The sequence below is a fragment of the Monodon monoceros genome, unplaced genomic scaffold, assembly GCF_005190385.1.
Source record: "Monodon monoceros isolate NGI ecotype Baffin Bay Population unplaced genomic scaffold, NGI_Narwhal_1 Super_Scaffold_11, whole genome shotgun sequence".
Taxonomy (NCBI): domain Eukaryota; kingdom Metazoa; phylum Chordata; class Mammalia; order Artiodactyla; family Monodontidae; genus Monodon; species Monodon monoceros.
Genome location: NW_021703767.1, coordinates 48,827,352 through 48,853,822, shown reverse-complemented (window position 1 = coordinate 48,853,822; position 26,471 = coordinate 48,827,352). Strand labels below are relative to the sequence as shown.

The window sequence follows — 26,471 nt, the reverse complement described above, 5'->3', positions numbered from 1 at the left end:
AGGGCCAGGAAAGGAAAAAAGACACAGACGTAGAGAATGGATTTGGGGACACAGGGAGGGGGAAGTGTAAGCTGGGACGAAGTGAGAGAGTGGCATTGACGTATATACACTACCAAATGTAAAATAGACAGCTAGTCAGAAGCAACCGCATAGCACAGGGAGACCAGCTCGGTGCTTTGTGACCACCTAGAGGGGTGGGATAGGGAGCGTGGGAGGGAGACACAAGAGGGAGGGGATATGGGGATATATGTATACGTATAGCTGATTTTCTTTGTTTTATAGCAGAAACTAACACAAGAATATAAAGCAACTATCCTGCAATAAGGATGTTAAAAAAAAAACCGTTATTGTGATACTTCATTTATCTACTTTTTTACTGAATGAGAGAGGCTTTTTATAAAATTATATTCGACTACCTATAAAGTAAGCACTGAATTTAATTAAAACTCTTTAAAACTAATACCAAAATATTAATGCAAGTAATATAATGGTTCTGTTAGCTCATTCAGCTCTTATTTATATTTCAGTTAAACTGGTTATTTTCTCATTCTGGTTTCAGATAAAAAAGATGTTAAATGCAAAACCAGAGGATGTTTGTGTTAAGTCACCACTGTCCAAACTCAGAAGCTCAGAACGCTGGGATCTTTCTTTGCAGGGGGTAAATAAAAACTATTTCCTTTTAAGTATGTGGTGTTACTTGGTATGTTTAAAATAATTTAATAAAGCTGAATTTTAATTTTCTTATATGTCCTTTTTTTTTGTTTTCTAATTGCAGGTTTTAAATTTATTTCTGGCAAATGTTGAAGTGATGCTTTGAGGTTAGGGTCTTTTTCAATTTAAATCTAAGAACATCTTATTATGCATGGTTGTTTCCTTCATGAATTTAAATCTCATTGTTGTAATATATATTATATTTAAAATTTATGAGAATATTAAGCCTATTAGAATCCTTTGCTCTTTTTCTGTGTTTTGTAAGTTTGAGAGGGTACATCTTAAAGGGTGACACAACTATATGTGTGTGTGTATATATATATATATTTTTAAAATATTTATTTTTTATTGGGATGCGGTTGCTTTACAATATTGTGCTAGCTCCTGCTGCACAGCAGAGTGAACCAGCCATATGTATACACATATCCCCTCCCTTTTGGATTTCCTTCCATCCAGGTCACCACAGAGCACCGAGTAGAGTTCCCTGTGCTATACAGCATGTCCTCACTAGTTATCTATTTCATACGCAGTGGCGTATGAAATAGATTGACCCAGATGTCAATCTCAATCTCTCAATTCATCCCAGCCCGACACAACTATATCTTAAAACGTATCCTGATTATAAATCTGGAGTAATTTTATCACTATTAAGTATTACTATAGAGTTCTCATGAATAAAGCTTAAGATATCACTTTGTAAGTTTTTTTGTTTTTTCTTGACTGGCACAACTCATGGTCAAGGTTTTAAAAATAGAATTTTTCTAAGATTTTCTAATTCTCCATTTGAGGATATACATATTAGTCTACTAGGGCTAACATAACGAAAGACCACAGGTCAGATGGCTTAAACAACAAAGTTATTTTCTCACAGGTCTGGAGGCTGGAAGTCCAAAATCAAGGTGCTGGCAGGGTTCATTTCACTAAGGCCTCTCTCCTTGGCTTACAGATGGCTATCTTCTTGCTTTGTCCTCATATGGCCTCTTTTCTGTGCACCCACATCCGTGGAGTTTCTTCCTCTTCTTATAAGGACACTAGTCTTATAGGATTAGGGTCCCACCCTTATGACCTCATTTAAACTTTATTACCTATGTAAAGGCCCTATCTCCACATACAGTCATGTTAAAGGTTAGGATGTCAACATATGAATTTTGGCAGAGACAGTTCAGATCACAACAGGAGAATTTTAGGATAACAGACTTTAAGTCACCTTGAATGTATGTGTTTATGTTACAGACAAGAAAAATTAACCATTTACTATAACTTGTTCTCAGAGGAAAGATTTGTTGTTAGTATTAGTTGCTTTAACATTTATATATTTATTTATTTTGGCCGTACTGCATGGCTTGCAGGATCTTAGTTCCCTGACTAGGGATTGATCCCATGCCCTCAGCAGTGAAAGCACGGAGTCCTAACCACTAGACCACCAAGGAATTCCCTAACATTATTTAAAAATTTAATAATTAAATAATGCATTTGCTTTTTATACAAGGTACAAAAAATGGAAACAACAAATGGGACTATTTCCTAAATGCAGTCACTGCTGACAGTTTTTTTTCATTCCTTTCAAGGAAAAGAAAGCATATTGCCCCCATATGACTCTATTATTTTTTGATCATTGCTTAAGAGGGATCATGAAATACATAGTAATATTAGTAATATTGTTAATTTTTTCTTCTATTTTAACATATTTAGATATATCTCTTTTATTTGTTTTTTCTTGGCTTTGCAATACTCCAAAAATATACTATATACAATAATTTATTCACTTAGTGCACTGATATTAGACAATTTGGTGGTTTCTAGAGTTTTGCTGAAAGAAACAATATTGCAAGACCTTCATTTTTTGTAAACAGGGAACCATTTTTGAGTGGGATTACTGGGTCTAAGGAAGTTTGTACATTACATTTTATTGAATATTGCAGAATTGTCTCACAGAAGATTTGCACCAATTTATATTGCCACCAGTGAGAGCTCCCGTATTTCTACAGGTTTACTATTACTGGATATTATCAGGCAGTAAAATTGTTGCCAGTAGAAGAAAAAAATACATTATTTTTTTAAGCTTTTTTTAAAAAATTTATTTATTTTTGGTTGCATTGGATCTCAGTTTTGGGGATCTTTTGTTGTGGTCTGTGGGCTCTCTGGTTGTGGCACGTGGCTCAGTGGTTGCAGCGCATAGGCTTACTTGCCCCATGGCATGTGGGATCTTAGTTCCTGGACCAGGGATTGAACCTGCTTTCCCTGCATTGGAAGGCAGATTCTTAACCACTGGACCACCAGGGAAGTCCCCAACATACATTATTTTAAGAAAATTTTATCTCTGCATTTATATATTTTACTTTATGTTTTAGAATACTGAATGGAGTAAAAATAAGATATATATATCATTTTAAATACCCACACACACACAGCCTCTTGGAAGTAGATGGATGCTTTTTGTTGGGTTTGTTTTCTTAAGGGGTGTCTTACTAAATGTGTTTTTTCCTTTACCCTTGGGTCATATAATCTTTCTTTAGTATTTGGCCTTCAAGAGGCAGATGTGGATCACCAGAGAGCTCTTTTTTAAGAAATAAATTTATTTATTTTATTTATTTATTTTTGGCTGCGTTGGGTCTTCGTTGCTACGCGCGGGCTTTCTCCAGTTGCGGTGAGTGGGGGCTACTCTTCGTTGCGGTGCGTGTGCTTCTCACTGCAGTGGCTTTTCTTGTTGCGGAGCACAGGCTCTAGGCATGTGGACTTCAATAGTTGTGGCATGAGGGCTCAGTAGTTGTGGTTTGTGGGCTCTAGAGCGCAGGCTCAGTAGTTGTTGCACACGGACTTAGTAGTTGCTCTGTGGCATGTGGGACCTTCCCGGACCAGGCTTGAACCCATGTCCCCTGCATTGGCAGTCGGATTGTTAACCACTGTGCCACCAGGGAAGTCCCCAGAGAGCTCTTCAGGTATTAAGTCTCTATGTTATATAATCTGCCTTAACTATGTTATGTTATATAATGTAGTTATATAACATAACTCTATGTTATATAATCTTTCCTTAACTCCTTTTCATTTCAGCAGTCTCCTTTTCCTGAGAAGTAATGGCTTATTTTCTACTATTTCTCTCTACCCACTGAGTGAAACAAGGCCTCCTCAGAGACATATTTTCTTTTCCTATGACGAGTTTCCCACTCTAGTTGCACGTGTTCCTTAGGATAGTGATACTTAACTTTTGGGAAATCTACATCCTGTTTGAGATTTGAAGTGGCAAATGTGTCAGCTTTACCTTGCTCCCATGTTGCTTTAGACTTAACGGTATTTGTTAAGTGTGCTTCATAGTTTGTAGGGTTTGAGGCAGTACCAAAATCTTGCTTTGTTGTTTCTCCCACACGCTGTAGGTTTCAATGAAATAAAAAGGGATAAATACCACTCTCCATAATCTTCAGATTATGCTATCTTCAGCAGAATTTTAACTTACTTGTTTATTTTTGATATCAACTGAGATACAATTATATAAAGCAGGCTGCACAGATCTTAGGTATATAATTGGATGAGCTTTGACTAATGTAACATAGGCAACCAATATCTCAGTGAAATAGAGCATTGTCGTGAGCCTTGAAAGTTTCCTTATGCCCCTTACCATTGTATCTTCTCTTTGCCCGCTGTCCCTATTCCCACCCTGTTCCTGACAACCAATTTTCTGATTTCTATATCTGTAAGATAGTTTTGCCTACTCGTATAGTGTATACTCTTTTGTGTTTGCCTTCTTTTGCTTAGTAAAACGTTGTTGAAACTCATTCCTGTTTTCTGTCTATCAGCAGTTGCTGTGAGCGGGGGGTACTCTTTGTTGTGGTGCGTGGGCTTCTCATCATGGTGGCTTCTCTTGTTGCAGACTCTAGGCACGCGGGCTTCAGTAGTTGTGGCATGTGGGCTCAGTAGTTGTGGCTTGTGGGCTCTAGAGTGCAGGCTCAGTAGTAGTGGTGCCCGGACCAGGCTCGAACTCATGACCCCTGCATTGGCAGGAAGATTCTTAACCACTGTGCCGCCAGGAAAGCCCAGTTTGTTTCTTTTTACTGCTAAGTAATATTCTGTTATATGAGTATAACACAATTTATTAATCTAATTCTTCTGTTGATGGACTTTTGGGATTGTTTTTAATTGGTTTTAATTTGCTTTGCCCTGGTGACTAATGGTGTTAAAATATTTTCATATGTTGATTAGCTGTTGTATGTTTTCTTTTTTTGTGAAGTGTCTGTTCAAATTTTTTGCCCTTTTAAAAATATATTTTATTGGCAATTAATTTACATATAATTAAATTAATCCATTTTAAGTGTTCTCTGAATTTTGACAAAGGTATACATTTTTGCAGCCACCACCGTTATAGAGGGGTGTGTGTGTGTGTGTGTGTGTGTGTGTGTGTGTACTTGTATTTATTTATCGTTTTTTTTCTTGGTGTACAGTCCTATGAGTTACAAGATCTGTATAGACTCATATGACTATCATCACAGTGAAGATACCGTACAGTTCTATCACTCCAAAAAATTCCCTGGTGCTGTCCCCTTTGTAGTTACTCCCTATCCCCATCCCTAACCCATGGTAACATTGTTGTTTTCTCTACCTGTAGTTCTGTATTTTCCAGAATGTCACATGAATGCAATCATGGAGTATGTAATTTTTTAATGTTTTGAGAGTGGCTTTTTCATGTAGTATAATGACATTGAGATTCATCGATGTTGTATATATCAATAGTTTGTTTAACCATTCCCACATTAACCACTGAAGGACATATGGGTTGTTTCCAGTGTTTGGCAGTTAGGAATAAAGATGCTATACATATTTGTATACAGGTCTTTTTTGTGAGCAGAAGTTTTTAAATTTCTCTAGGGAAAATATCTAGGCGTGGGATTCCTGAATCATATGTAAGTGTATGTTTAACTGCCAAACTGATTTCCAGAATACCATTTTACATTCCCACAAGCAATGTATGGGACTTCTGGATGCTCTGTAACTTTACCAATACTTGGTGCTGTCAGTTTGCTTATTTTTTAAAATAATAGACTATTTTTTAGAGTTGTTTCAGGTTTACCAAAAAATTGAAGGGATAGTACAAACAGTACCCATATATTCATTCTGCCCTTCCCTATGCTCACACACAGTTCCCTTATTATTAACATCTTTCATTAATGTGGTACATTTGTTACAGTTGGTGAGCCAAATACTGATACATATTTTTAATATTGAGATGTAATTGACATGTAACACTGTATTAGTTTTAGGTGTACAACATGATGATATTTATTTATTTATTTATTTTGGGGATCGAGCCATTTTATCTAGGGGCTTTGGAGGAGGGTTGAAAGACTGGGAGGACAGTGAGATCTGATGTCCTTCTCCCAGCTGGGAGCTCCCCAGCTTCACCATCTCTGAAAGCCATAATGATTGATACATATTTAACTTGAGAAATTATTGCCACAGTAAGTTTAGTTAACATACATTACCATACATAGTTACAGTTTTTTTTTCTTATGATGAGACTTTTAAGATCTACTCTCTTAGCAGGTTTCAAATGTATAGTATAGCTTTGTTAACTAATTCGCCATGCTGTACATTATGTCCCCAGGACTTATAACTGGAAATTTGTACCTTTTGGCCACCTTCACTCATTTCCTCCAGCTCTCAACCCCTGCCTCTGGCAACCACAAATCTATTCTCTGTATCAATGAATTAAGATTCAAAAAAAATTCCACATGTAAGTGAGATCGTACAGTATTTGTTTTTCTCTGTTTGACTTATTTCACGTAGTATGATGCCCTGACAGTCTACCCATGTTATTGCTAATGGCAAGAGTTCCTTCTTTTTTTATGGTTGAATAACATTCCATTAAAGTGTGTGTGTGTGTGTGTGTATATATGTGTGTGTATATATATATGTACACATACCACATTTTGTTTATCCATTCATCCATTGATGGACACTTAGATTGTTTACACATCCTGGCTATTGTAAATAATATTGCAGTGAACATGGAGTTGTCGATAATTTTTTTTTCAGGTAGTGATTTTGTTTTCTAAGGAAAAATACCCAGAAGTGGAAATGGAATTGCTGAATCATATGGTGGTTTTTAAAAATTTTTTTGAGGAACCTCCATAGTATTTTCCATAATGTCTCTACCAGTTTACATTCCTGCAAGCAGTGCACGAGGGTTCCATTTTCTCCTCATCCTTTTTTTTCTTTTTAAATATTTATTTATTTGGCTGTGTCAGGTCTTAGTTGTGGCACGCGGGATCTTCTGTTGCAGCACATGGGCTTCTCTAGTTGTGGTGCATGGGCTCTAGAGCACGCGGGCTCAGTAGTTGTAGCACATGGGCTCTCTTGTGGCACGCGGGTTCCAGAGCATGCGTGCTCATTAGTTGCGGTGCACAGGCTTAGCTGTCCTGCAGCATGTAGGATCTTAGCTCCCTGACCAGGGATTGAACCTGCGTTCCCTGCATTGGAAGGTGGATTCTTTTTTTAAAATAAATTTATAAATTTATATATTTATTTATTTATGGCTGCATTGGGTCTTCATTGCTGCGTGCGGGCTTTTTTCTCTAGTTGTGGCTAGCAGGGGCTACTCATTGTTGCAGTGGGCAGGTTTCTCATTGTGGTGGCTTCTATTGTTGCGGAGCATGGGCTCTAGGCACCCGGGCTGCAGTAGTTGTGGCTCGTGGGCTCTAGAGTGCAGAGTCAGTAGTTGTGGCGCACGGGCTTAGTTGCTCCGCGGCATGTGGGATCTTCCTGGACCAGTGATTGAATTCATGTCCCCTGCATTAGCAGGCGGATTCTTAACCACTGCGCCACCAGGGAAGTCCCAGAAGGTGGATTCTTAACCACTGGACCACCAGGGAAGTCCCTCTCCTCATCCTTACATCCTCTTTTTATGTCTTGTCTTTTTGATAATGGCCATTCTACCAGGTGTGAGGAGGTAGTTCATTGTGGTTTTGATTTGCATTTCCATGGTGTTTAGTGATGTTGAGCCCCTTTTCATGTACCTGTTGGCCATATGTATGTCTTCTTTGGAAAAATTTCTATTCAGATCTGTCGATTTTTAAATTAGATCTTTTGTTTTTGCTATTGAGTTGTATGAGTTCTTTATATATTTTGGATGTTAGCCTCCTGTCAGTTATATGTTTCAGAAATAATTTCTCCAATTCTGTAGATTGGTTTTTCATATTGTTGATGGTTTCCTTTGCTGTGCAGACATTTCTAGGTTGATGTAGTCTCACTTGTTTATTTTGTTTTTATTGCCTTTGCCTAGGTCTCAAATCCAAAAAATCATTGTTAAGACACTGATATCAAGGCACTTACCCTTTATGTTATCTTTTAGGAGTTCTATAGTTTCAGGTTTTATGTTCAAGTCAGTCAGTCCATTTTGAATTGATTTTTGTGTATGGTGTAAGATAGTCATCCTGTTTCATTCTTTTGCATATGGCTGTTCAGTGTTCCCAGCATAATTTATTGAAGAGACTCTCTTTTCCCAACTGTATATTCTAGTGTTATTTATCATAAATTAATTGACCATATATGTGTAGATTTATTTCTGGGCTCTCTAGTCTGTTCAGTTGATCTATTTTTGTGTTTTTATGGCAGTACCATACTGTTTTGATTACTATAGCTTTGTAATGTAGTTTGAAATCAGGGCGTGTGGTGTCTTCAACTTTGTTCTTCTTAAAATTGCTTTGGCTATTCAGGGTCTTTTGTGGTTCCAAACAAATTTTAAGATTGTTTTTTTCCATTTCTGTGAAAAATACTGTTGGAATGTTGATAGGGATTGCATGAATCTGTAAGTTGCTTTGGGTAGTATGGCCATTTTATCATTATTAATTCTTCCTGTCCATGAGTATGGCATATGTTGCCATTTATTTGTATCTCTTCAATTTCTTTCATCAGTGTCTTACAGTTTTCAGTGTATGGGTTGTTTATTCCTAGATATTTTATTCTTTTTACTGCAGTTGTAAATGGGACTGCTTTCTTAATTTCTCTTTCAGGTAGTTTATTGTAAGTGTGTAGAAATGCAATTGTTTTTTTGTATGTTGATTTTGTATCTTGCAACTGTACTGAATTCGTTGATTAGTTGTAACAGTTTTTTTGGTGTGATCTTTAGGGTTTTCTATGTATGATATCTTGTCATCTGCAAATAGAGACAGTTTTACTTTTTTTCGAATTTGGATACTTTTTATTTCTTTTTCTTGCCTAATTGCTCTGGCTAGGACTTCTAGTACTCTGTTGAATAAAAGTGGTGAGCATGGCCATCTTTGTTTTGTTCCTGATCTCAGAGGAAAAGCTTTCAGCTTTTTACTGTTGAGTATGACATGAGATGTGGGCCTGTTATACGTGTCCTGTCATACATAATTGAGGTACATTCCCTCTATACCTGCCTTGTTGAGAGTTTTTATGGTGAATGGATGTTGAATTTTGCCAAATGCTTTTTCTGTGTCTATTGATATGATATGATTTCATCATTCATTTGATGAATGTGATGTATCACATAGATTGATTTGTGGATGTTGAAGCATTTTTGAATCCCTGGAATAAATCTGACTTGTTCATGATGTGTGAACCTTTTAATGTATTGTTGAATTTAGTTTGCTAGTATTTTGTTGAGGATTTTTGCATCTGTGTTCATCAAGGATATTGGCCTGTAATTCTCTTGTAGTGTCCTTGTCTGGTTTTGGTATTAGGGTAATGATGGCCTCATAAAATGAGTTCGGGAGTGTTTCCTCCTCCTCTGTTTTTTGGAAGAGTTTGAGAAGGATTAGTAATAATTCTTCTCTAAATGTTTGATAGGCTTCACCACGGACTCCATCTGGTCCTGGACTTCTGTTTGTTGGGAGGTTTTTGATTACTGATTCAGTCTTGTTACTAGTAATTGTTCTGTTCATATTTTCTCTTTCTTCATGATTCAGTCTTAGTAGGTTATGTTTCTAGAAATTTATTCATTTCTTATAGGTTGTCCAATTTGTTGGCATATAATTCATAGTAGTCTCTTATGATCTTTTATAGTTCTGTGATCAGTAGTAATATCTCCTCTAATTTTTGATGTTTTTGTTTTGTGAGTTCTCTCTCCTTTTTGCTTGTTGTGCCTAGCTAAAGGCCATTTTTGGGTTATCTTTTCAAAAAACAGCTTAGTTTCATTGATCTTTCCTGTTATCACTTCACTCTCTAGTCACTTATTTCCACTCTGATTTATACTTTCATATGTTTTCTTGTAACTAATTAGTTCCTTTTTTGGCTTAAGGAAAACCCTTCAACATTTCATGTGTGGCAGGTCTAGTGGTGCTTCTCTGGAACTTTACCTTTTGCTTGTCTGGAGCTCTTTATCTCTCCTTCAGTCCTGGAGGACAACTTTGCTGGGTAGAGTGTCCTTGGTTGGCAGTTTTTTTTTCTTTCAGCACTTTGAATATATTGAGACACTCCCTTCTGGCCTGTACAGTTTCTGCTGAAAAATCTGCTGATAGTCTTATGGGGGTTCCCTTGTATATAAGAAGTTGTTTTTTCTCTTGTTGCTTTTTATTTATTTTTTATTTATTTATTTATTTATTTATTTTTTTACGGTATGCGGGCCTCTCACTGTTGTGGCCTCTCTCGTTGCGGAGCACAGGCTCGGGACGCGCAGGCTCAGCGGCCATGGCTCACGGGCCCAGCCGCTCCGCGGCATGCGGGATCTTCCCGGACCGGGGCACGAACCCGCGTCCCCTGCATCGGCAGGCGGGCTCTCAACCACTGCACCACCAGGGAAGCCCTCTTGTTGCTTTTTAGATTGTCTCCTCGTCTTTAACGTTTTACAATTTAATTATAATGTGCCTTGGTGTGGCTCTCTATAGATGCATCTAATTTGGAACTTTCTGGGCTTCCTGACTGTGGATGTTGGTTTCCTTCCGCAGGTTAGGGAAATTTTCAACCAGTATTTCTTTTCCTTTTTTTTTTTTTTAAAGAGTTTTATTAGCAACTAATCAAGATGCTTTTTTTTTTTTTTTTTGCGGTACGCGGGCCTCTCCCGTTGTGGAGCACAGGCTCCGGACGCGCAGGCTCAGCGACCATGGCTCACGGGCCTAGCCGCTCCGTGGCATGTGAGATCTTCCCAGACCGGGGCACGAACCCATGTCCCCTGCATCGGCAGGCGGACTCTCAACCACTGTGTCACCAGGGAAGCCCTCAACCAGTATTTCTTTAAATAAGTTTTCTACCCCCCCTTCTCTTTTTGGTACTCCTATTATGTGAATATTGTTCTCCTTTATGTTGTCTTACAAGTCCCTTAGTATATGCTCACTCTTTTTATTCTTTTTTTGATCCTTTGATTGGATGAATTCTACTGCCCTGTCTTCGAGTTCACTGATCCTTTCTTTCACGTCATCTAGTTTACTGTTGATCTCTCTCTTGAATTTTTCAGTTCAATCATTAATATTCTTCAGTTTTGTGATTTGTTTGGTACTTACTTATATTTTCTTTCTTTTTGTTGAAATTTTCATTTTGTTTACGCATTGGTCTTTTGACTTTGGTGAGCATCTTTATGACTAATTTTTTAAACTATTTATCAGGTAGATCACTTATTTCCAGTCAGTAAGGTGTTTTTTTCTGAGGTTTTATCTTGTTCTTTCATTTGTAATGTATTTTTCTGCTTTATTTTCCTTCATTCTCTGGTTAGTTTCCATGTATTAGATAAAACAGCCACCTCTCTCAGTCTTGAAAGACTGATCTTATATAGGACCTGAACCTTATCCTTTAATCCTGTCCTAACTCTTGGTTGTTTCTTAGACCTCTGTGATTGTCCAAGCAGTCTTCTTTGTTTATAGTGGCTTCCAGTAGTTGAGTGTGACAAGACCTGTCCGTATCCCAAGGGAGAGGATCTTAGCACCTAGATGCAGGCTGATTGGAAGCCAGTCCCCCAGGCAGCAGCTTTTAAAGTACATAGCTAGGGACTTCCCTGGTGGCACAGTAGTTAAGAATCCGCCTGCCAATGCAGGGGACACAGGTTCGAGCCCTGGTCCCGGAGGATCCCACATGCCGTGGAGCAGCTAGGCCTGTGCACCACAACTCCTGAGCCTGCACTCTGGAGCCCGCGAGCCACAACTACTGAGCCCATGCTCAACAAAGAGAAGCCACTGCAGTGAGAAGCCCATGCACTGCAACAAGGAGAAGCCCCTGCTCGCTGCAACTAGAGAAAAAAGCCCGTGTGCAGCAACAAAGACCCAACGCAGCTGAAAAAAAAAAAGTACACAGCTATACCTCTTTCAGAGTAAGACTGGCAGACAGGTGTTTCTGTTTGTTTGCTCTGTGCTGTAACCTGGGGGGATAGCTGGTTAAAAACTGTTCTGCTCTTAGGTTTAGTCCTGTGGGACCTACAAGCATATGCCCCATTGGCCACCAGAGCCAGGTGATTAAGGGGTATCCCCTGGGCAGCAGCTGCAAAAAGTGGTGTGCCAGTCTTGTGCATAAGCTCCTTTTTGGGAGTTAAGGGCAACCTGGAGGTAGAAGGAGAGCTCAGAGATGGTGCCTACCTGCCTCCGTGGTCTCTGGAGAGTGTTGCAGTTGGACCTGGGATGCGTATTAAATTAGAAGCCTGCCCTTCATACTGCAGGTTTTGAGATAAACAAATAGGCCTCTTTTATAGAAAGACTGGGTGCATTTTAGTCTGCTGCCTCTATTCTGGGTCTTGGAGGGTTAGCCATGGTGAATCCATGTGAGCCTTTTAAGAACTGTGTCTTAGTATGCCAAAGCCTTATGGGTCTTATATTTAGATGCAAGTTCTGTTGCCTTTTAAAGCTAAATGTTTTGGGGGCCTATCTCCTTGGTGACAATCTTAAAAGTTGGGGCGCTAAATGTGGGGTGCAAACCCATTGCTCCCTAGGAAAAAGCTGGGAGTTGTGAGTTCCTTTCTGGCTGTGTTCTGATCTGCTGGGGATGGTGTTTATGGAGAGATTATGTCTCAGCCTCTCCTACCAGTTTTTTTTTTTCCCCCCTTTTGCGGTACGCGGGCCTCTCACTGCTGTGGCCTCTCCCGTTGCGGAGCACAGGCTCCAGACGCGCAGGTTCAGCGGCCATGGCTCATGGGCCTAGCCGCTCCGCGGCATGTGGGATCTTCCCGGACCGGGGCACGAACCCGTGTCCCCTGCATCGGCAGGCGGACTCTCAACCACTGCACAACCAGGGAAGCCCTCTCCTACCAGTTTTGATGTGGGTTTTTTCTCATTTGTGTGATAAGAGTTGCTCAGCTAGTTTCTGGATTTCTTTCAGAGGGAGTTCTGTATGTAGCTGTAGATTTGGTGTGTCGATGGGAGGAAGTGAATTCAGGACACTACCTACATCATCATTGTGAACTGGAACACCTCTGTTATATTATTAACTGAAGTCCGTAGTTTATATTAGGGTTCACTTTTTGTATAGTATATTCTATGTGTTTTGAGAAATGTGTGATGACATGTATCCACTATTACAGTGTAATTCAGAATAATTTCACTGTTCTAAAAATTTCTTGGGCTTCCCTGGTGGCGCAGTGGTTGAGAGTCCGCCTGCCGATGCAGGGGACACGGGTTCGTGCCCCAGTCCGGGAAGATCCCACATGCCGCGGAGTGGCTGGACCCGTGAGCCATGGCTGCTGAGCCTGCGCGTCCAGAGCCTGTGCTCTGCAACGGGAGAGGCCACAACAGTGAGAGGCCCGCGTACCGCAAAAAAAAAAAAAAAAAATTTCTTGTGCTCCACTGATCTTTTTAATATCTCTATAGTTTTTTTATTTACAATGAAAACTTTTATATTTTGAATTAGCTAGCTGGACTCAGTTTAGACGATCCCAATTCTGTTGGCTACTCCAACGCATCATAGTCAGGAGCCAGTAGAACATATGCCTTCTTCTTTCCATCAGGCCATGTCAACGTCAGAGCTTCTTCACAGCCTGTTTAATTTGGTGTTTGTTGGCCTTGCCATCCACAATGAACACCAGTGTGTTGTTGTTTTCTATTTTCTTCATGGCTGACTTGGTGGTGAGGGAGAACTTGATGATGGCATAGTGGTCAAACTTGTTTCTTCTAGGGGTGCTCTTCTGAGGATATTTGTGTTGCCTCTTGAGCTACAGTGTTTTGGGCCGTTGGAAGATGGGTGACATCCAGATCTTCTTTTTTTGTGGCTGTGGATGCTTTCAACAGTGCTTTCTTGGCCTTCAAAGCTTTTGCTTTTGCTTGGGCTTTGGGAGGTGCAGGAGCTTCTTTCTTCGCCTTTGGCGCCATCTGCGTGAAAAGCTCCATAGTTTTAAAATTTTATTAATTTATTTATTTTTGGCTGTGTTGGGTCTTCGTTGCTGCGCTCGGGCTTTCTTTTAGCTGCGGCGAGCGGGGGCTACTCTTCATTGTGGTGCGCGGGCTTCTCATTGTGGTGGCTTCTCTTGTGAGTATGGGCTCTAGGTGCGCGGGCTTCAGTAGTTGTGGCTCACAGGCTCAGTAGTTGTGGCTCGTGGGCTGTAGAGCACAGGCTCAGTAGTTGTGGCGCATGGGCTTTGTTGCTCTGCGGCACGTGGGATCTTCCCGGACCCGGGCTCGAACCTGTGTCCCCTGCATTGGCAGGTGGATTCTTAATGACTGTGCCATCAGGGAAGTCCCCGTATATATATTTTTAAATCATATTGTCATATACTTGGAATCATACAGCCTTTTCAGATTGGCTTCTTTCACTTAGCTGTATGCTTTTATTTTTATCAAAGTGTCTTTTTGTGGCTTGATAGCTCGGTTCTTTAAAAAAAATTTTTTTTTTTTTAGAAAGACTATTTTTTAGAGTAACTTTAGGTTCACAACAAAATTGAGCAGAAAATACAGACAGGTCCCATATATCCCCTGCCCCTACACATTCACAGACTCCCCCAATGTCATTTGTTTTTATTGCTGAATGATACTCCATTATGTGGGTGTACCACAGTTTCTTTATCATCTATTGAAAGACATCTTGGTTACTTTAAAGTTTTCGCAATTATGAATAAAGCTGCACTAAACATTAATGTGCAGATTTTTGTGTGGACAGAAGTTTCCAGCTTATTTGGGTAAATACTAAGGAGTGCAGTTGCTAGATTGTTTGTTAAGAGTATGTTTAGTTTTGTTAGAAATTGCCAATGTAAGTGGTATTGTGTTTTTAATTTCAAATTTTAATAGTTCTTTACCTTCATGTAAGAAAGCAATTAATTTTTGTATATTCATCTTGTCCTGCACTGTTGCTATAATTGCTTATTAGTTCAAGGACGTTTTTTCTTTTTTCTTTTTTTTCAAATTCATCTCTGGGATTTCCTACATAGACAATTATGTCATCTCAAATAAAGGTTTTATTTTTTCCTTCCCAATCTGTATCCCTTTTATTTCCTTTTCTTGTCTCATTGCATTATCTAGGACTTCCTGTATGAGGTTGAATAGGAGTGATGAGAGGGAGCATTCTTGCTTGTTCTCAATCTTAGCGTCAAAGCATATGGTTTCTCGCCATTAAGTATGATGTTGGCTGTAGGTTTGTTGTAGATAATCAAATTAAAAATATTCCCCTCTATTCCTAGTTTTCTGAGAGTTAAAAAAAATCATAAATGGCTTTTGGGTTTTGTCAGATGCTTTTTCCACATCTATTGATATGACCATTTCATATTTCTTCTTTGGCTTGTTGACATTAATGGAGTTTTCAAATGTCTAACCATCATTGCTTATTTGAAATAAGTCTCACTTGTTTATGATATATGATTCTTTTTATACTTTGTTGAATTTGATTCTGTTGAGAATATTTGCACCTATGTTCATAAGAGATATTGTGTAGTTTTCTTTTTTTGTAATGTATTTTTCTGGTTTTGGTATTAAGGCTGGCCTCGGGACTTCCCTGGTGGTCTGGTGGTTAAGAATCTACCTTCCAGTGCAGGGGACGTGGTTTTGATCCCTGGTCAGGGAACTAGATCCCGTATGCCGTGGGGCAAGTAAGCCCATGCGCTGCAACTACTGAGCCCGTGCGCTCTAGAGCCAGTGTGCCACAACTAGAGAGCCCACGCACCACAACTACTGAGCCTGCACACTCTGGAGCCCGAGCACCACAACTAGAGAGAAGCCTGCGTGCTGTAACGAAGAACCTGTGCGCTGCAACCAAGGATTCCACATGCCAACAACAAAGATCCTGCATGCTGCAACTAAGACCTGATGCAGCCAAATAAATAAATAAATAAATAAACAAAAGGAAAAATAGAAAAAGGCTGGCCTCATAGAATGAGTTTGGAAGTGTTCCTCTACTTCTATTTTGTGAAAGAAATTACAGAGAATTTGTATAATTGATTCCTTAAATGTTTGGTAGAATTCACTGATGAACCAAACTGGGCCTAGTCCTTTCTGTTTTGGAAGGTATTAAATATTGATTCAATTGATTCAATATCTTTAATAGATATGGGCCTATTCAGATTACATAAGTTTTGATCAATTGTATCTTTCAAGATATTCGTCCATTTTCATCTAAGTTTTCACATTTGTGGGCATTGAGTTGTTCATAGCATTTCTGTATTATTTCTATATAATGTCCATTGGACCAGTACTGATTGCCCCTCTTTCGTTTTTGATATTAGTAATCTGTCTCTTCTGTTTTTTTTCTTAGTTAACCTGGGTAGAGGTTTATCCATTTTATTGATTTTTTTCAAAGAACCAACCTTTGATTTGGTTGATTTTCTCTGTTGATTTCTTGTTTTCAATTTCATTAATTTTTTTTTCAATTTCATTGATTTCTGCTCTTTTATTTATTTATTTCTTTTCTTCTGCTTACTTTGGAATAAATTTGCCCTTCTTTTTTTAATTTCCAAAGCTGGAAGTTTGCATTATTGATTTTAGAATTGTCTCCTTTTTTAATACATGCATTCAATGCTATAAATTTCCCTCTAAGCATGTGTGCTTGAGAAGAATGTGTATTCTTCTGTTTTAGATGAAGTATTCTATAAATGTTAATTAGATTTAGTTGACTGATGGTGTTTTTCAGTTCAATTATTTCCTTACTGATTTTCTGCCTGCTGGATCTGTTTCTGATAGAGGGATGTTGAAGTCTTCAACTATAATTGTAGATATGTCTATTTGTCCTTGTATCAATATTCTATCAGTTTTTGCCTTATGTATTTTGGTGTTGGGCATATATACATTAAGGATTATTATGTTCTTTTGGCAAATTGACCACTCTATCATTATGTAATATTCCTCTTTATCCCTGTATCCCCAAATTTGATACTGTTTTTTCCTCTGAAATCTCAGTCTGAAATTAATATAGCTACTCTGTCTTTTGATCTCTTAGAATGGTGTATCTTTCTTCATCCCTTTACTTTTAATCTGTTTGTGTCTTTATATTTAAGTGAGTTTATTGTATACAATGTAGAGTAGGGCCTTTTTTCTTTTTTAAATCGTAGATTGATTTGATTTTCAAATATTAAACCACCGTTCTGTCCTAGGATAAGCCCTAATTAGTCATGCTGTATTGTTCTTTTTATATATTGCTGGTTTTGATCTGCTGATTTTTGTTGAGTATTTTTGTCTGTACTTATCAGGGATATTGGTCTTTAGTTTTCTTGTACTGTCATTATATTGATTTGGTATCAGTATAATGTTTGCTTTATAGATTGAATTGGGAATTGTTTATTTCTAGTTAATGGAATAGGTTGTGTAGAATTCACTTTATTTTCTTCTTAAATGTTCATTTGAATGTCTGTGAAAACTCTAGGAAATCCCTGCTAGAATGAGAGCTTCAAAATTAGGTAACTAAATGATTTGATACTGTAGGGTAGGGGGTTAGTGGAAGGGGAGGGTGGCAGATGTGTTTATAAAAGGGTAGCAGAAAGGATCTTTACGACACAGCTGTTCTATATCTTGAGTTTGGTTGTAGTCACAGAGATGAGCACATGTGATAAAATCGCCTAGGACTAAATGCACGCATACAAACACACACACACAAGTATGTACATGTAAAACAGGTGAAATCTTAATAAGGTCATGGATTGTTTCAATGTCACTTTCCTGGTGATGATATTGCTGTGCAGTTATGCAAGGTGTTACCATCAGGGAAAACTTGTTGAAGAGAATACAGGATTCCCCAGATAGCCTCTCTCCCTGCACCTCACCAATTTATCCAGCTGTTCAGTAGATGTTGGTTACCAAATAATTTCAGCTTATGTTTTCTGATAAGTGTTTTCACTGTTGACATTACATGTTGCTAATTTGGAAATTAGATGAAGAGTCAGTAGAATTGAAATTCTGATATAAAAGTTAAATCCTGACCAATAATCTCAATTGGTTGGAAAGTCATCATCCATCTTTATTACAGTAGGCTGTGACATGGATAAGTAGTTGTAAGCAAAGCTGATATTTTCTTCGGGTTGCAGATTTGGTTCATTTTTAGTATGTAAGGAAGTACTCAGTTGAGACTGTGAACACTGCACCACTTAGAATGGGTGTAGAGTTGATTTGTCCAAGAAAAATTTTAGTCAAGTTCCTATTGAACATTTGGTTTTAATTATCATAGTATTTTATTTTGATGTCCCTGCTAGAATGAGAGCTTCAAAATCAGGTAACTAAATGATTTGGTCTTGTCTCTAAGCAAAGTCTTTTATTCTTCTATAAGTTTTTTCATATTTAAATTACAACTATTCATACTATTTCAGCCTTCCTATTTGTGATCAGATAGCTTTCAAAATATGTATATGAATAAATTCTCATTCATAATCAGATTGTGGGAGAATTCTTTGTTATCTGATTTTTTTTCAGCGATAGCATGTATATAGGTTCATAGACTAAGTGAAAAATTGTATCTCTGAAAAATACAAATTATTATCCAGGCTGCAATTCTAATCCAACTTTGGAAAGAAAAAACATTGTAGTGTGATATTAAATATAAGAAACAATTTATCAAAGTCTAAGTGAATTTTTGTTTTCCTTTGATAATGTCTATAGATACACTCCAGATTACCCTTGGCTGTGGTAGGATTGGAGATGGGCATTGAAACATCTTACTGTTATTTAGAGTTAATAAAATTTTAATCAATTCCCCTCCTCTCCTATTAAAGATATCTTCATTTTGTCTCATTGTGTTTGTTTCATTTTTTGTAATAGTTTAAAAGTTCTCATTCTTTTCCCCCCTCTTTGGTGGGAATTATGTTTCTTTTCTGTACAGAATATGAGACTCAAAGACTAGTACTCATCATTTTGCAAATATAGGTAAAACCTAATTACAACATTATTAGTAGGGTAGAAAAAAAATTGGTAACAAAAAATGTGAAAGCTGCATTTACTGTGAGATTAGTGAAACAGTTGTGGAAAACTAGTTAACCAGTAGTTCTGAGAGTCTAGCTTGTGAGCTAAATTATTCCCAGTCCTGGTTGCAGTTTGATGTAAACAAATAATGTAATTCATTGTGAGAACTCTTATCAGTAATAGAGGTATGTAAAATAGTGTTAGAGCAGAGATACTGATTTACTTTTCTAGAGAGTGAGGAAGGCTTCATAGGTGGTGTTGATCTGGGACTTAATGGACAAGGAGAATTGGGGAGAGCAAAGCACATTCTAGTAAGAGGAAACATGTACAGGAAGATGTCAAAGGATCTGAATGGCATGCACTTTCAGGGAACTACATATAGTTTAGTGTTGTCGGAATAGAAGAAGATTCATAGGAAGCAGAAGTGAGAAAGAGAACTCAGTTTTTTTTTTTTTCCTCCTTAGGTAGTGGGGAATACTTAGGAATTTAAACAAGAGAATGACATCAGATTTGCATTTTTGAAAGATTTGACTTTCTTGACGGAGTGGCTGCTGGACTGGGGGGGAGAAGAGACCATTTGCAGGGAATCCCATTAGGAGAACATTGCAAGAGTCCAGGTCAGAAGTAAGAGGCAGAACTAAGAGTGATACTGAAAATGGAGGAAAAATGTATTTTTAATCTAGTTATATTGATACATTTACATTTTGTAGTGAAATGGGAGTGACAATGTGTTTAGGTTGATATCTTGATAGGAAGGATTTCTGAGAATTTGTGTAATTTAGAATTACAGCATTGGAAGGAGCATAGGCTTTTATGTCAGGCAGACTTGGGTTAACTGGTGAAGTTTATTCTCTGAGCTTCACTTCCCACTTATAAAGTGATAAGTTTTATACCATGTAGGGCTGTGGTGATAATGAGATAATAATGCCTGGAGAATAAAAATGACAGTGTTTATTGAGGGCTATCATGGTTAAGACAGTGTTTTATTTTGCTTTTCATTACTTAAATTTTTTTTTTTTACTTTTTAAAATGTATTTCCAATTATGGTAAAACACACATAGCATAAAATTTATCATCTTAACCATTTTTAATGGTACAGTTCACTGGCATTTAGTATATTTGCATTGTTGTGCAACCATCACCACCGTTTATCTCCAGAATTCTTTACATCTTGCAAAACCACAACACTTTACCCATTAAACAATAACTCTCCATTTCCCCCTCTCCCATACTCTGGCAACCAAAATTCTACTGTTTTCTATCTCTGTGAACTCTAGATACTTCCTATAACTTGAATCATAGAGTATTTGTCTTTTTGTTACTGGCTTATTTCACTTAACCTAATGTCATTGCGTTGGGAAAAACGCATCTTCCTCCCATGTTTCTCCTTTACTCTCATACTACTATCATTTTCACAACACTTCTCACACCATATGTTTGTGGGTTTTCCCCCACCAAGCAATCCTCTGGGACATGAGCTGGGTGTCCTACAATTTATCTCAATTCCGACACTATCTACCTGGAGATGGTTTCAGATCTCACAGGTTGTGGGCTCAGTCCCAAGACTGCTCCCACCCCACTTCAGATGACAATCACAATTCCAGGTTGTCACCTGTGCTTCTGACCAGCTGGCTATAAATCTGAGATTCCCATGACTCTCTCCTCAGGTTTGATTAATTTATGCTAGAGCAGTTCACAGAACTCAGAGAAACACTTATTTACATTTACCAGTTTATTTAAGGACATGATAAAGGATACAGATGAATAGCCAAATGAATAGATACATAGGGCAAGGTCTGGTAGGGTCCTGAGTGCAGGAGCTTCTGTCCCTGTGGAGTTGGGGTGTGTCACCTTCTGGGTATATGGATGTGTTTAGCAACCTCAAAGCTCTTTGAACCTCATATAATATTTTTGAGATTGTAATGGAGATTTGCTCACATAGGGAAGACCGATAATTAATTCTGTTTCCAGTCCCTCTCCCCTCTCTAGAGAATGGTGGGGCAAAGATGAGAATTCCAAGCTTGTAATATTGGCTTGGTCTTTCTGGTGACTAGCCCCTATCCAGGAGCCATCCAGGATCTCACCCAGAGTCGCTTCATTAATACAAAAGGCAAATCTATCACCCAGGAAATTGTGAGGGTTTTAGGAGCCCTGTGTCAGGGATTGGGGTTAAAAACCAGATATTATAGCAAAAGATGTTCCTATCACCAAGGGAATTACAAGGGTTTTAGGAGCTCTGTGTAGGAACTGGGGCCAGAGACCAATATAAATATTTTTTATTATCTCATAGTTGTCAAAGTTCATGACTAATTTTTTGAACTATTTATCAGGTAGATCACTTATTTCCAGTCAGTAAGGTGTTTTTTTCTGAGGTTTTATCTTGTTCTTTCATTTGTAATGTATTTTTCTGCTTTATTTTCCTTCATTCTCTGGTTAGTTTCCATGTATTAGCGTGTTGTAGCGTGTGTCAGAATTTCCTTTTTAAGGCTGAGTAATATTTCATTGTATGTATATGACACATTTCATTATTATTGGTGTTATTATTGATGGGACACTTGAGTTGTTTCCACCTTGTAGCTATTGTGAAAAATGCTGCTATGAACATAGGTGTACAAATATCTCTTTGAGGAAGACAGTATATTTTAGCTATAGTTGATTTACATTGTTGTGTTAGTTTCAGGTGTACAGAAAAGTGATTCAGTTATACATATGTATACATGTTCTTTTCCATTATGGTTTATTACAGGATATTGAATATAGTTGTCTGTGCTATACAGTAGGACCCTGTTGTTTATTTTATATGTATTAGTTTGTTTCTGCTAATCCCAAACTCCTAATTTATCCCTCCTCTACCCCCTTTCCTCTTTGGTAACCATAAGTTTGTTTTCTATATCTCTGAGTCTGTTTCTGTTTCATAAGTAAGTTCATTTGTGTCATATTTTAGATTCCACATATAAATGATATATGGTATTTGTCTTTCTCTTTCTGACTTACTTCACTTAATATAATCTCTGCGTCTATCCATGTTGCTGCAAATGGCATTATTCTTTTTCATGGCTGAGTAATATTCCACTATATATATATATATATATATATATATATATATATATATGTACACACACACAGACACATACACACACACACCTTCTTTATCCATTCATCTGTCAATAGACATTTAGGTTGCTTCCATGTCTTGGCCATTGTAAATAGTGTTGCTGTGAACATTGGAGTGCATGTATTTTTTTGAATTACAGTTTTCTCTGGATATATGCCCAGGAGAGGGATTGCTAATCATATGGCAACTCTATTTTTAGTTTTTTAAGGAACCTTCATAGTGTTATCCATAGTGGCCACACCAATTTACATTCCCACCAATAGTGTTAAGAGGGTTCCCTTTTCTCCACACCCTCTCCAGCATTTGTTATTTGTAGACTTCTTAAAAAAAATAATTTGTTTTTTTTTGGTTGCGTTGGGACTTCGTTGCTGCACGTGGGCTTTCTCTAGTTGCGGCGAGCAGGGCTGCTCTTTGTTGTGGTGCTTTTTGGCCATTTGTATGTCTTCTTTGGAGAAATGTCTATTTAGGAAGGAAGACAGTATTTTAAACTTATATAATCATCATATATCCTTGTGAGATAGTAACCATTATTACGTAAGGAAACTAACGCATAGAGAAGTAATTTATTTGCCCAGATTCACACTGTTTCTCTTTTTAAAAATAAATAAATAAATTTTATTTATTTATTTATGGTTGCATTGGGTCTTCTTTGTTGCATGCAGGCTTTCTAGTTGCGGTGAGCTGGGGCTGCTCTTCATTGAGGTGTGCGAGCTTCTCATTGCAGTGGCTTCTCTTGTTGCGGAGCACAGGCTCTAGGCACGTGGGCTTCAGTATTTGTGGCTCACAGGCTCTACAGCACAGGCTCCGTAGTTGTGGTGCATGGGCTTAGTTGCTCTGCGGCATGTGGGATCTTCCTGGACCAGGGCTCGAACCCGTGTCCCCTGCATTGGCAGGCGGATTCTTAACCACTGCGCCACCAGGGAAGTCCCCACGCTGTTTATATATATTTAAAAATTTTTAAAGTTTGGCTGCATTGGGTCTCTGCTGCGTGCAGGCTTTTTCTAGCTGTGATGAGCGGGGGCTACTCTTTGTTGTGATGTGTGGGCTTCTCATTGCGGTGGCTTCTTTTGTTGTGGAGCACAGGTTCTAGTTACATGGACTTTAGTAGTTGCAGCATGAGGGCTCAGTAGTTGTGGCTCGCAGGCTCTAGAGTGCAGGCTCAGTAGTTGTGGCTCATGGGCTTAGTTGCTCCGTGGCATGTGGGATCTTCCCAGACCAGGGATTGAACCTGTGTTCCCTGCATTGGCAGGCGGATTCTTAACCATTGCGCCACCAGGGAAGTCCTGTTTCTATATTAACTAAATCAACTTTAACTTTGTTTGTAGTTGGATTAAATCTAAACACTGTTAGTAAGATATCTGACTCTTCCCTAAACTTTTTCCATGCAGCAGTTCATAGGGAATCAGTTGTAATCCCTTCCAATTGTTTATAAATGCAGTTACTTCAGAATCACAGACTCTGTTTAACTTGGCATGTAATTATTTTTATTTCCTTTAAACACATTCACCATTTTTCATAGTGATGTAAGCTTTTGAGTCTTAAAATGTCTATTTCCTGACTAAAATTACCTTTACATTTTTAAATGTCTTTTTTCTTTTTCATTTCATTTCTTTTTTTTTTTTTTTGCAGTATGCGGGCCTCTCACTGTTGTGGCCTTTCCCGTTGCGGAGCACAGGCTCCGGACGCGCAGGCTCAGCGGCCATGGCTCATGGGCCCAGCTGCTCCGCGGCATGTGGGATCTTCCCGGACCGGGGCACGAACCCGTGTCCCCTGCATTGGCAGGCGGACTCTCAACCACTGCGCCACTAGGGAAGCCCTCTTTTTCTTTTTTTAACGAATTAAGTCCAGACCCTTTATTTATTTTTTTATCTATTTATTTATGTTTCGGCTGCGTGGCATGTGGGATCTTAGTTCCCCAGCCAGGGATTGAACCTGCACTACTTGCAGTGGAATGTAGAGTCTTAACCACTGGACCGCCAGGGAAGTCCATAAATGTCTTTTTTCTGTAATTTATTGGACTTTTATATCCTCATTAGCAAAAGATGCCAGGTGTTTTGTAGATTGCAGTTTTCCCCCTCTGTGAACTGTTATGACTTTGGCTGTTTATCTTGAATTTCTAAATAAAAAGAAAATTTAAGTGCCTCTTAATTGTCATATTGCTATATTTATTATTGAAACTCCAAATTCCATTTTTTTTTCTTAGTGGAAAAGGAGCCTAAGAAATAAGGTCCTCTCTGTAGACCATAAAAGTAAAAAAGGTGTACGTGGGCGTCCTGTCACTTCTAAGACATCAGCAGAAAGGTAAGATACATGTATGTGTGTGATATAGGATGGGCTTATACTATGTATAGTGTGACCATGAATGATTCATTTAACCTTTTTGGTTCTCAAATTTCCACAACTTTTAAAATACAGTGATTGAGTTCAGTGACCTCTACTGTTCCTTCTAAGCTCTTTCTGTGATTCTAATTCATCTTAACTCCTTGTTTTTGTATGTTTGTAACATCTTGAAAGCTTTAGCTAATAAAGCAAGAGTTACATATAGACTCGTTAAGATGCTGGATTCACCTTTTGTCCTCCATTTAGCAACTCTGGTCTTAAAGTCATAGTATTAATGAATAATGGATATGCTGGAATTAAATATCTATGGGATTCAAATTACAATTATTACCAGCAGGAAATTGGAGCTAAATTTTAGTATTGGACATCAGTAAATGCTTAAAAAGTTGTTATTTTGCAAAAGGATATTATCTTTTTAAGAATAGTGAATGAATAAAAAGTGACAGTAACAAAGTTAAAAATTACAATTATTGGGAGTTTGCACAAATGAGAAGACTAATTGGAGTTTTTTTTTTTATAAGTTTATTTATTTTTTATTTTATTTTTGGCTGCATTGGGTCTTTGCTGCTGTGCACGGGCTTTCTCTAGTTGCAGTGAGCAGGGACTACTCTTCGTTGTGGTGTGTGGGCTTCTCGTTGCAGGGCACAGGCTCTAGGCACGCAGGCTTCAGTAGTTGCAGCACATGGGCTCAGTAGTTGTGGCTCGTGGGCTCTAGAGCACAGGCAGTAGTTGTGGCACACGGGCTTAGTTGCTCCGCGGCATGTGGGATCTTCCCAGACCAGGGCTCGAACCCGTGTCCCCTGCATTTGACAGGCGGATTCTTAACCACTGTGCCGCCAGGGAAGTCCTAACTGGAATTCTTGATTTTATGTCAGAGCACTCTGTAAGCTGTTTAGTCTGAATTCTCACCTTTCAAGTGAATTGTCCTTAGGAAATAAGCATATCGGTGACTCCATATCCTTATCAATACTTATTTTCCGTCCCTCCTTCCCTTCCTTCCTTCTTTCCATAGTTGTCCTAGTGGGTGTGAAATGATAAACTCATTGTGGTTTTGGTACATATTTCCTAATGACATTGAGTGTCTTTTTATATGCCTGTTGGTCATTTGTATATCTTCTTTGGAGAAATGTCTGTTTAGATCCTTTTAAAAATTGTTTAAAAATTGTGGTGTTTATCTTTTTATTGTTGAGTTGTAAGAGTTCTTTATATATTCTGGATACAGGTCCTTATTAGATATATGATTTGGAAATATTTTCTCTCACTCAGCTTTTCACTTTCTTGATGGTGTCCTTTGAAGCACGAAAGTTTTTTTCTCTTCGATCAAATCCCATTTATCTATTTTTCTTTTGTTGTTGTGCTTTTGTTGTCATATCTAAGGAACTATTGCCTAATCTGAGGGCATGATGATTTACTCTTGTGTTTTCGTCTAAGGGTTTTATAGTTCTAGCTCTTAGATTTAGGTATTTTATCCATTTTGAATTAATTTTGCGTATGGCATGAGATAGGCATCCAAATTTATATTTTTGTTTGTGAATATGCAGTTGTCCCAGCAACATTTGTTGAAGAGGTACGAATTTTTCTTGGTACCTTTGTTGAAAATCAGTTGACATTAATGTAAGTGTTTATTTCTGGATTTGGAATTCTAGTCCATCGATGTATATGTCTGTTTTTACGTCAGTACCGCTGTGTGCTGTACACTGTATTATTGCAACTTGGTGGTAAGTTTTGAAATTGGGAAATGTGAGTCTTCCAACTTCATAATATTTTTCAAGATTTTTTTAAAAAAATTTTCTGGCCGCACTGTGTGGCATGCAGGATGTTAGTTCCCCGACCAGGGATCAAACTCATGCCGCCTGCAGTGGAAGCATGGAGTCTTAACCACTGGGCTGCCAGGGAAGTCCCTTTTCAAGATTGTTTTGGTTGTTCTGGGTTCCTTGCATTTTCAACTGAGTTTTAGAATCAGTTGGTCATTTTGAGCAAAACAGCCAACAACGATTTTGATGGAGGATGTGTTGAATCTGTAGACCAATTTGGGGAGTATTGCTGTCTTAACAAATTAAATCTTCTGATTCATG

General features: G+C 38.2%; 1 protein-coding gene and 1 pseudogene across 24 annotated transcripts in view; one reads left to right on the top strand and one right to left on the bottom strand.

Moving 5' to 3' along the window:
• The window catches only part of SENP7 (SUMO specific peptidase 7), a 170,844-nt gene that overhangs the window by 46,456 nt on the left and 97,917 nt on the right, over window positions 1–26,471 (top strand). For 18 of the 24 annotated variants that reach the window (XM_029213805.1, XM_029213804.1, XM_029213817.1 and 15 more), the window contains 2 exons: window positions 560–658; window positions 24,260–24,357. The exons of 1 other annotated variant lie outside the window; for it this stretch is intronic. In XM_029213805.1, coding sequence (XP_029069638.1) covers window positions 560–658; window positions 24,260–24,357 — 197 coding nt within the window. Of the gene's footprint in view, window positions 1–258; window positions 424–559; window positions 659–24,259; window positions 24,358–26,471 lie in introns of those variants that run through there. 5 more of the 24 variants (XM_029213818.1, XM_029213806.1, XM_029213807.1 and 2 more) reach the window with 3 other exon arrangements.
• Window positions 13,501–14,043, bottom strand: LOC114890416 (annotated as a pseudogene).